The sequence below is a fragment of the Corticium candelabrum genome, chromosome 14 (genome assembly GCF_963422355.1).
Source record: "Corticium candelabrum chromosome 14, ooCorCand1.1, whole genome shotgun sequence".
NCBI classification, from domain to species: domain Eukaryota; kingdom Metazoa; phylum Porifera; class Homoscleromorpha; order Homosclerophorida; family Plakinidae; genus Corticium; species Corticium candelabrum.
Window position 1 is genome coordinate 341,984 of NC_085098.1, and position 11,796 is coordinate 353,779.

Genomic DNA, 11,796 nt, shown 5'->3' on the forward strand with positions numbered 1-11,796 from the left:
GGCACAAAAGGAACAAACTGGTTTATCTTTTTAAAAAAGTTTCTCTCTGTCTTAGTTCACTGTGCTTGACCACATGATAGCTATATTAATGCGAGTGAGAAAATTTTCAGACCTCAAGAAGTTGAGAACCTGCCTTTATATAGGATAGGAAGGCCAGATATCTACAGACTTCGTTTGTTACCATCAGATACTGACCTGAATAGTGGGCAGAGTGCAAGACAACCACTGTTGAGCTTTGAGTACTTGTATTACAATTAAGTTCATACCATATGGCAGCCTTTGTCTTAATTGGTCTTATCTTCAAACCAAGCATCCCAAGAACTACTTGTTAGCCTGAAACAACTTCCCACTTTTCAAAATACAAATACAAGTACATTGTCTTCATAGCTAATCACTGCCTACTCATACGGCAAAGCACCGCGGGCCTGTACCAAGTGGAAGCCAACGCATGGCAGAGCGCCGTGCCTTTTGTATGCTGGGACAACCGTGGGATGATAAATGTCATCAGGACAAGATTGATGATTAGCAAAACAGTTCTGTTCTCTTCTACAAGATTTGTTGTCAGACAGTATATATATATATATATATATATATATATATATATATATATATATTACTATAAATGGAGATGTGTGCATGGTGCCACAAATACATGTAAGCAATATGAAGGCAATGAATGTTCTATTAATAAGTTCTATGATATTGGGCCACATTAAAAATTGTCTGACTGGGGTAACATTTGAGAGAAAAAGACGGGCGGGCAGGCAGATGGTATTCTTTTGTTTCCTTTTTGTGGTGCGGTGGGTGTGCACTTACACGCGGACACCCTAATGCTACAACAGCTAAAGTATTATATCCAATTCAACACAAGTCTTAGTGACAACAAACATTAAAACTGGCTCTACTGGAAAACGGTTGTTTAACATGTCAGACCAAACTCTGCATGCAGCTGTGCTTCATTGTCCAACTCCATGTCTTGTTTGGTGGCAGTGGCGGTGGTGCTAGTTCTCACGTTGATGACATGGTCCGCCTGATCCCTGTATCCTACCTCCTCCAATACGGTAGATTCTCATTAGCGGCCCATCGGCTGTAAAAACAGTACAGTCTACACAAACACAGAGAACCTTCCCATTTTTTAAAATGCGTGTTCCTTCACCCACGGAAATGTAAAGGGCAATAGAAGACACCATGCTACCAGACGAGCGCATGTGCAAAAAACCGACGGACCTCCAAACATGGGTAGGTGGGTTACACAAAACCTGACAAATTTTTTCGATGTGGCCTAATGTTGTCACAGGACTGTCTGTTACAGATTTGCTCTCTTTACTTTGCCTTTGCATTCCCTCGAGCTATCTACTCCAACCAGATTCAGCCACCTACTGCTCTATCCATAATACAAAATACACACATACTATACATATTTCCATGCTTGTACTGCTGAAAATCAACCTTAGAAACTTCCAGTTTAGTCTCCAGTGTAAGTTTGCTCACTGTGAAAACAGTTCTTAACAATTCAGAAATGCAATCAAGTAGTCTGTACCCTAGAGGTGTGCCCACTACTAATGCCCCGTTTACTCAAGCATGCATAGCGAGCTGAGCCGCGTCAGCCCGTGCCAGCCCAGCATTCTAGCCCGCGCTTACACGACACACTCTGTAGGCAAGCCAGTGCTATTTAATGGGTGTGTCATTAACGTGCATTAGTTACTTGAGATTGACATAGTTCACGTTTGCTCACGTTTGTAATGGACAGAAGCCAAGCTGCTCGCGTTTTTTCTCTATGGCTTTACAACAGTCATATCGAGAGATGCGTAAGACATATACGAGACGTCATGTTATTCATAGGAGACATAGGTCTATTGCTAGACGACTGTTGCAGCAACGGATTTCAAAAGATTTGTTTCTTGCACATCTTGGTCGCTCCGCAATCGGCTAAGACACAGAGCCTTCATCTCGCTCCACGCCATTTCTACCAAACGAGCATGCGCGGCTCGTTTTCCAGCACGCTATGCGTTTACACGATGTACTTGACCTGACCCAGCCCGGGCCAGTGGCCTGACTAGAAATACCAAACCGAGCTGGCACGGGCTGGCCCGCTTACAAGTGCTTGTGTAACAGGGTGTAGTCTTGACGCTTGCATTCGGCACAACTCTTACTATGTACATACTCCACTTAAAGTTGCTATGTCTTTTAAAAACCAAAAATCATACAGCAATAATCAAAAAAACTCACAGGAAAGCAGTGTGCAACCACTTAAATAAAGATAACCATTACACAATACAAGAACACGAAAGTGTCTAGTTTGATTCAAGTACTTAAAACAATAATACTGGAATTACCAATAGCAGAATCCCACTAACTTCAGCAGAGTTAGGTAAAATTCAAAGATTTGATATCTAAAAAGCAAGGCATAACAAACTAACAAATTTTCTTCTATCATTAGTAAATAAGCAGCACAATAAACCAGCATCTAACTAACAATGCTCATATCAACAACTGCATTTCAATGTAACTCAAAGTGACACACATATATCAAAAATTGAACCATGTTTTCATGTTATCTGAATACACAGCTGTGCAGACATAATACACAGTAAACTTACCATTAATTCCACTTTCAAACAGAGTTATAAGCCAATTCAGACCTCTCACTTGATAATCCCGCATTTCACCATTCTTCACATCTACAAATGCAAAAGAAGTTGATACCAACACTTGATAAATTACGCCTAAACCCAAGATATAGTACAAAACAGAATACTATTATTCAGATATATAAAAAGTAAATTTGTTACTTGTGCAATACTATTCAGAAGAAAACCAGATACGTACATGGTGGAGATGATGAAAATTGGGTAACAGTCTTGGTAGCCTTTGACTGTTCCAACAATTCCTCATCTTCTTCTTGTTCTGTCATCCGATGTCGCCTTACAGCAAACCATAAAAGACAATTAATATATAGTTAATTAACTATAGTCATAAATATGCAATGTGCAGTAAAAATATCAATGTGGATTTGTCGTAGAAATATTACTAGAATCAATCATATTTGAAAAGTATCTCTTTCTTGTGGTATAACCAAGAATAATGGTCCACATGAACAAGCCTGTTTGGTTTCGTCATTTCCTGCTTCTACGTGTATCTAGCAGTCACGACTCTACTGCAGACAGCTTTATCCTAGTGACAGTCATTAAGACTTGAGTTAAATGGCTCAACAATGGCACTGTTTGTTGCTATCATAACCACAGTTGGAAACCAAAGTCAGTATGCAATACACATGCATCAGAGAGTGATAAAGAAGTTTGAAGAGCAATGTCACTTCTACAAAGTTTTTTTTCATGTTGTAAAACAATGGCAACAGTTAAAAGTCAAATCAAATCAAACACTTGGGAAGTAGTGTAACTACACCGACTGCTATATATACCATTGAGATTATTCAATCAAAAATGATAATTCAAAAAACCAATATACCAGTTATCAAACAAGATCATTCAGTTGGCATAAACAAGGTGTCACCAATGACATTATGCCTTCATTGCATCTACATAATAGGTCAGAAAACAGCCAAATGAATAAAGAAACTGTGAGTACTACGTAAACTACAGCTTACATCTGCAACTGAAATCCGTAATATTCTGTTAAAACTGCAGTAGGAAGTTACAACAACAGTACTTGAAAGTTCCAATACTGTCCTTTCAAACAAGCTCTTATACTATACTTTTTACAAATTATTAAAGGAGAACTCCCATGATTTTCAGGTTGGGGTCACATACAAGTTGTTTTGATCTTGACTCCACTTGAAAACTTTAAGTTTCCTCAATTGCTCCTGTAATGCAAAAAAAGCCCCGCAAAAAAGAGGGCGTGTTAGCATAGGCGTGGTTGATTACGTAATTGGTGCATGACCTCCACGTGTCGTGCGCGAGGCATGCTATCTACCTGGCTTATCTGACGTGAAATGGTCAACTGCATTGCTTTTGGTTGTAGCCATAACAGCAGCGACATCACCAGGTGTCAGCTTCTTCAGGCTTCCTCTCAAAAAGCCAGATTTATTAAAAGCACGACTATCAAAGGTACATAGGGTGGATCCGTCTATCCAAAAAAAAACAGTCACGTTTGTTCGGATCACTTTAACCCTGAGAGCTTCAAGAAAAACCTCAAATCAGAGTTACTTGGTACAAAGGCTCTTACAGAGGGCATCTGAAGCCAAACGCAGTTCCAACTATTCTTGCTTTCGCCCCGTCAAAGCCAAAGCGTACTACTGGCTGGTGAGGTAAGTCATATAAATTAAGTCACCTAGTAGTCTTGTGTGTCAGTTTCTAAGACGTTAACTAAATCCTCTGCCACCAGGACCTTGATGAGATTCTTTAAAGCAGTTCACCTAAAGTAATGAAAACCCTTCAAAATCAGACAGTAAGACTACTACAACATCTGATGTCTCCCATCAGTCTACTCAAGATGCATCTTTGATATGTGACCTGCAACACTCACAAACTTGTGATGCGTCTATGCAATATGACCAAGATCGCGTTAGATCATCTACCCACGAATCAAGCACATAGTACAACTTCGATGACATCTACTCATTTGAGCCTGACTTATTAGACTACCTGAGAATGTCAACACTACTACATCCTAGTAACTTTACTGAAACATCCCTACATGATGAACAACGTGACACCTTCAGTTTCAGCCACAACAGCAGCATGCCGTCATCTGATTCAGCTTCTGAACAAGGTGAGGCCTCTGTCAACAACACCACCAATCTTGACGATGACATAAAATTTATCGTCTTCAACAGTTGCATACAGAGCTTACTTCATTATGTCCATCATGTGGAGCACCCATGACTAGTTTCACACAGTTCTGTACAAAAACACTGCTGACTGTTAAAATCAGTTGCCTGTAAAATCATTTGCCTGAACGGTCACGATGTAAAGTGGATCTCACAACCGCTGATTGCAGGTATGCCTGTAGGAAACTTGAATTGTTGCAGCAGCCATCTTGTTTTCTGGACAAACTTACCAACGATTTTCCCATTTTGCTGACATCATGATACTCAAAATATATCAGAGTCAACATACCATAGAATCCAAGATCAGTGTGTGTTTCCTGTCATTGATGAAACATGGAAGAGTCACCAGGAGACACTCTTGCAGTCAAAAGTAGACCCACTGAGCATCATAGGAGATGGGAGATGTAACAGCCCTGGGTATAGTGCAAAATATTATACCTATACTGTGATGGAACAAAGCTCTGACAAGATTATTGACTTTCAATTAATCCAAGTCAGTAAGGTAGCCAACTCACCAGCTATGGAGAAGGTTGGCTTGGAACGCTGCCTCCAAAAGCTGTCAACTGCAGGAGTGACTGTGCAAACACTGGTAACAGATAGACACCTTTAGATCACAAGCTTCATGAAAAAGACCATGCTCGCATAAAGCATCAATATGACGTCTGGCACTTTGCCAAAGCTGTCACAAAGAGGTTGTCAGCAAAAGGCAAACAACAGGATTGCGACACCTTGTTCCATGGATCCAATCCATATCAAACCATATATATTGGTCTGCACAGTACTGTGATGGAAATTCAGAACTTCTTAAAGAAAAAATGGCTGTCTATACTCCATCACGTGCAAACCTCTTTTTGGAGTGTGAACACCCTCATCTCTCTCCAGATGATAAAGCATCTAAACGATGGCTAACTTCTGGTTCTCTAGCCTATGCTGCTCTGCAATCAGTCATCTTGGACACCAGGCTGCTGAAGGATATTACTAAACTCTGATTCTTGCCATACTGGTGCCTTAGACCCTGGTAACACTACATCAGGAATGGCGAAAACGTTGGCATTTGCGTTTCACTCTCATCTAAAGCGTAATTGCCGTTGTGCCACGATGCCGACAAGCAGAGATCTTAAGCGCTAGTTTTTGTTTTCCTGGTGTTCTCGTCTGGCATACCAAGAGCTGAAATACCATCATGCGATAACTTTCTTCGCTATTGTTTCCAACATACATCTGTAAAGAATGGGTTTCCTAGGAAATTGACGCCACCTTCTGTTTTGCACAGCACGATTATGTAGATGAATCCCATGTGTGGCAATTAGTGAAGCAGCTCAGGCGTCAGCAACGATTATGGACAGCACCTAGAGGTGCTGGATTTTGGGAGAAAGATGTGCAAGGTACGTGGATGAAACACGGGCTTGCTTTCGTGATTGGGAAGACAAACAGTATCTGGACAGATACAGAATCACAAAAGCAACATTCTAGTTTCTATTTAGACGATACAGCTGGCGTCTACAAAACTAAAACACCAAATTGAGGAAGCCAATAAATGCAGACAAGCGCTTTGCAATTACTCTACACTGGCTTGCTCATTCAACGTCTTTTTCAGGATTACCTATAATCTACCGAGTTGCAAAAGCCTCTATTGTGTCAATTGTGCATGAGGGAATGTATGTGTTACGTTGGTTTCTAGTTCCAGGTTCTATTCGTTTTCCCACTGGAGATGAACTGGACCAAGTTATTGCTAACTTTGAAGCACTCTGTTGTTTGCCTCAGTGTGATGGAGCATTAGACAGGACTTTTATGCAAATAAAAAACATAGCAAATTTGGAGACAACTATTACTGTTACAAAAGATTTCATAGCATCATGGTGCTGGTGTGTGTAGAATGAGTGTCGCAGACGTACGCGAAGGTGACAACAGCGACAATAGCACCTTCTGACACTAAAGAAGCGCCCACACAACGTAGATATGCATGTCAACGCCGACATGAACGTCAGAGTCAACATCACGTTCATGTTACAGCGGCGTTCACGTTACAGTGGCGTTCACATTACATTTAGATAACGTCATGAGAAAAGCAAGTGTGACCGCCCTAATGCAAAAGTCGTAGCCAATCCTGACGTAGTGTGACCAGGGCCTTAGAGGTGTACCATTCAGTGCTTACAAACTACTGTCTCAAATAACAGCACTTTAGCTGCATAGGAACGGTAGCTCAAACTCAGCTGGCTGCTTTTGACCACAAATATAACACCAGTAGAAATCAAGCAACAACAGCAACTGGGGAGGAGAAAGGTACAAACAGGTGTTTACAAAAGTCAACAAACAATAGATTGCAAAACCAATTTATGAGCTGAAATCATACAGCTAGATTGATGAAATGATGACCAAGGTCATTGAAGGTAGAGAGAAAAAAGCCAACCATCCAGAGCAAACATAAAGCACAAACTACTTCAAGTTCCATTGCAAGCAATATAACCCGCAGTAAGAGACCGAAGTTGTAGATAGCTATAAAAAAGGTTTTAATTAATTTGACATAAATTACGTAGAATATTTATCCCGGCCAGTGAGAAGCATCCTCAAGCTCTTTGAAGCCTGTATAAAGCCCAGTTTCTTCGGGAATCGTTGATGAATGAGTCCTACACACATGCTGGAATGACACGTCTAATACCCTTGCCCAGCCTCTCGTGCAACCAGCAAGTCAACTGCCTGTATGCAGTAAAGTCGCAGAAGTCTGTGTGAAAACGGATAACTACTTATTTCGTATGCAAGCAAGTCCAAGTCCGTCTAGGTGCTACTTGCCTGAAAGTTAGTGGCTCTCTGATGGGATCATGTCGCCAATCGGTCATCAAGACTACAGCTGTTCAAAGGACGTCTTCATTGAGACACGGGCAAGGAAGTTCTCATGCTGCGTAATACAAGCAAATCCTCAAGCTTCCACCCTAGTTCGTCCTTTTCCTGGCAGCACAGGCACTCAGTTATGCTAGGCATTACAGAACACCTGTTGCAGCTGCACCAAGCAGTGTTCCCAACTCAATCTTTGATCTCATCAGACAGATCTTCACCAGTAAACTGTCTGCCGTCGCGGCCATCACTGTCTTCAACTGCGTTCACATCGTGCTCAGTAGGCCCATACTCTGGCTCGAAACAGTAAGGTTTAACACCAGACATACAAGAACAACGTGTATGCCTTTGAAACCATCAGTAACCATGTCTAACCCAATGGCATGCGTTAGTTGCAAAGCACCAATGATGTCATCAACCTCGCCTACCCCTACACGCCGCTTTCTTTCGACGTTTCTCTTGCCTTGAAAGTGTTGCGCACAAAACAGAAGTCCCTTCAAACTGTCTAGGGTTTTCCTCAAGATCTTAGCAGGGCAGGCCGCCACGTTTGGATTTTGAGGATGTGGTCCTAAAGTATTTACCAACAACGTGATAAAATTTCTGGATCTCAGGACTCTACACAAGGATAAACATTCTATCTATTTGTATGCATACAGAAGGCACGTGAAAAGGTGGAAAGAATGTTAACTATAAATAGGGTAGATGTACACGTGTACAGCTTTCGCAAAGTGATCTGTGAAGTTCGCCTTCAGATCCGCCTTGTTTTGACATCAACAGGCAAACACGCATTTAATTGCATTCTTTAAGCATCACTGGTCTAAATTAGTTGTCATTGTTGTCCTCCCACTTTGTGGTGAAGATCTCTTCACTGTCCGTGCTAGACGTATCTTTTGATCTAACTTGTTACCAATTGTTCTATTGATTGTTCAACTATACCGTCAGTAGCTCTGTCAGTAATATTAACCATATTACATTAATATTAATAACAATCTTTAATATTAACTAGTCAATGAAGCTGTGTTTATACCGTCGCTTCAGAGCTACAAGTGTGTGTGTGTTTGTTTGTGTTTGGTGTTTGTGTGGTGTCAGTGTCTGCACGTGCATGTGTGTGTGTGTGCATGCGTGTGTGTGTTTGTGTGTGTTTGGTGTTTGTGTGGTGTCAGTGTGTGTGTGTGTGTGTGTGTGTGTGTGTGTGTGTGTATGTGTGTGTGTGGTGTGTGTGGTGTCAGTGAGTGTGCGTGTGTGTGTGTGTGTGCGCGCGCGCGCGCGCACGCACGCATGTGTATTTATTGTGAATATTAATGTAACTTTTACTAATTTTTGTCTATTTATTGTCATTATCATTAATTAATCATTAGCTTGTTGCTAGAATGTATAATTCTTTGAAAACTTATTGATGCGCCGATGTAATTAAAACAATTAATATCATCAATGTCCCAATTACACTTCAACTTCAGTAAATGCACCTGAGTAACAGCTGCGTCTCCTGCATGGAGTGGGCTTGTTATCCACGTTATTTCTCAATTCTGCATATATAGCGCTCTTCGTTGGATCACTTAAGGTGGACACGATTATCATGCTTTCGTTGAGCTGTTGCTATAATCTCTCGTTCCGTTAAATTAATTCGTCGTAGCTACTGTAGACATAGATGTACGTGCACAGAAAATACTGTCAAGCGACATGTATGTGTAGTGACCGGATCCAGAAGAAAGCATGCAGCACAACATTTCCTATAAATCTTTCTTGCAAGACGACGTCGATCGTTCATCATCAGTACTACTTACAGCTAAAACATATTGCTCTCTTGAAGATCGCGAATGACATGTTGGTCGTGTGCAACGGTACACATGCATAGTCCCATGGGACCTTCGCTTGGCTTCTTGAAAAACGATGAATTCATTTGTTTTGGATTCTACTGTAAAAAAGTAACAGACGCGTACAACTCTAGCCTGAACTTTACTCTGCGCTTCTCAATGTGACGACAGTTTAACGGTTTTACTATGGATATGACATCTCAGCTTTTCTATCATAATGCGCAGGATTGTTACGTCACCCATTGTTGGTGTCCCAAAAGACTACTGATTGGCTCGACAAATTCCTGAGAGTAATTCATGCCGATATGATATTGTTACGTCACCTACGTTTCGCGTCCCAAAACGATTGCTGATTGGCTCGACAAACTCACTGAGCGTGACACACGCTTACAAACAAACATAGCAACATAGCGACAGACAGACCGAAAGTCAATTCAGCCCGTTTAGAGTAAGCTTCTCACGAAGCAGTCCACCACTTATTGTGGTGTCCTTCTTTTATGCTCGTAACTAATAATCCACCCTGTTTGATATTAATTCTGGAGAAACCCTGTCGTATGTTCATGAAAGGGACTACTTGTATCTCCTTCAATTCTGCCTGCACCAGACTATATTAAATGTCTACAATACGTGAAATAACTTAGTTTTCTTCTTTGCAAACACTATCTGAATGGTCAAACACAATTGCTGCCATAGTCTTGCCTACTTCAGTTGCCCTGTGTGATTAAAACTACTGTATCCTTTTCATTCAAGCAAAATTTGTTCAGTCGTAGTATCTTACATGTCTGAGGATCTCCTTGATCGATCATCCTTTTTCTTTGGACGTCCTGGTTTCATTTTGAGAGGACTTGATGGTGTCTGGGTAGCAGCCGAGTTGACAAAATGACTAAACAGCTCAGTCTGCTGTAATAAGTAAGAGAACCTCTTTGCACGATCAGACACCTACAAATATACAAAACAAATAAACACGGACAATTCAGAACTTGTAAAACACTATTACAGTTTGTACAAGTATCTGTTATCAGCAAGGTTTGCAGTCATAAGCACAGCCATTGAAGCAAGTAGACTCACTAAGTCTGACAACGACTTCTATATAAACTGTGCATCCATGCATTCACCATCATCACCACCACCACCCCACCACCATCATTAGCTGTGACAATATACACTATGTAAGCTGAAAGCTATTTAAGCAACATATAAGTAAACCTGGCAACAAACAGTTGTACACACAACAAATCTGTTACTGCCTAACACATGCCTGCATGCAACCGTTTGGTGAATGCAGGTAACTGTTTGAAGTTGAAAATGGAAGCATGCTACTACCATCTCATCTAATGCTGGCAAGTGTTTAACAGCAATGAATGATGTAATTCTTTGTCATATTTGCAGTCAAACTAACCACCACCCTATCTAAATATACATCTGTGCAGAAGGTAGCATGTTTGTCAGTGTATCACCCTCTATTATAAGAACTTCAATAGCAACTTTCATCTCTAATTTCAGCTATGAGCTATCAGAAACAGGACTTAATAAAAGTCACGTGACTGAGTGACCAGTGTACTAAAAAAAGTTGAATCATTTCCAGTCTGAGTGATTATGTACAGTACATGTGTACATGTGTGTGACTACTGTATTGTCACTTAATTTTTGACATAATGCAATATTTGGTAATTCAGTGGGCATGCTTGACACATGATTTTAAGTTACATCTAAACTACAATGATGCCTAAATTACAGATGCACCTAAAATAAAGGCACAAAATCAACCACCCTTGAAAGGTGGTTATCATCAACAATGTCAAGTACCTGTGGAATGACTACTGGTACAACAATGTCCACCCACATACTATACAGTTGGATGTCAGTTATCTGAACACTTTGGGACCTGATACTGTTCATAACTCTAAATATTTTGGAAAACTGACATTAACTCTCCTGGTGTGCACAGGTATCCCTAGGCCTTGGAGTCTACGGAAACAGCCCACACATTATCTTGCAAAACAAGACTCGGATTACTTGCATTTCGTTCTGTTCCAATGTCCCGTATTCGGGTGCTTGATATGTCAACTACTTTACTGATAAGCAAGGTGTGGTGAAAAGAAGGTTTGGAGCATAAATTCAACGATAGGTAGGATGCAACAGAGCACGAGTTTTCATAGGAGAGGAATGAAAGTGGACGTGCTTCAAGCTGTCCGCCATGGCCCCTCACTTCGTAAATTATGTCCCAGAAAACGAGATGACCAGCTACCCTGTTTCAATCAGCATAGGATGTAGTGTATCTTAGTCGATTGCTAACAACAATTTATGTTGTTCTCGTCATTTCTTTTGCACTGGAGAGGATGATGAAACAGGCAGATATGGCTG

At 40.9% G+C, this 11,796-nt stretch overlaps 1 protein-coding gene and 1 long non-coding RNA gene across 2 annotated transcripts in view; both read right to left on the reverse strand.

Annotated features, from left to right (window-relative positions):
• LOC134189861 (SWI/SNF-related matrix-associated actin-dependent regulator of chromatin subfamily A member 5-like) overlaps positions 1-10,365 on the reverse strand; it is a 30,050-nt gene extending 19,685 nt beyond the window's left edge. Inside the window, exons 1-3 of the mRNA XM_062658257.1 lie at positions 10,211-10,365; positions 2,830-2,924; positions 2,601-2,681 (exon numbers count right to left, since the gene is read on the reverse strand). Coding sequence (XP_062514241.1) covers positions 2,601-2,681; positions 2,830-2,924; positions 10,211-10,266 — 232 coding nt within the window. The 5' untranslated portion in view covers positions 10,267-10,365. The remainder of the gene's footprint in view (positions 1-2,600; positions 2,682-2,829; positions 2,925-10,210) is intronic.
• Positions 4,998-5,368, reverse strand: LOC134189689 (uncharacterized). Its single transcript, XR_009971525.1, has 3 exons — positions 5,305-5,368; positions 5,079-5,202; positions 4,998-5,014 (listed from the first exon to the last, which is right to left on the reverse strand). It is a non-coding gene; the product is annotated as an uncharacterized LOC134189689 (long non-coding RNA).
• Positions 10,366-11,796: the final 1,431 nt, after the last annotated feature.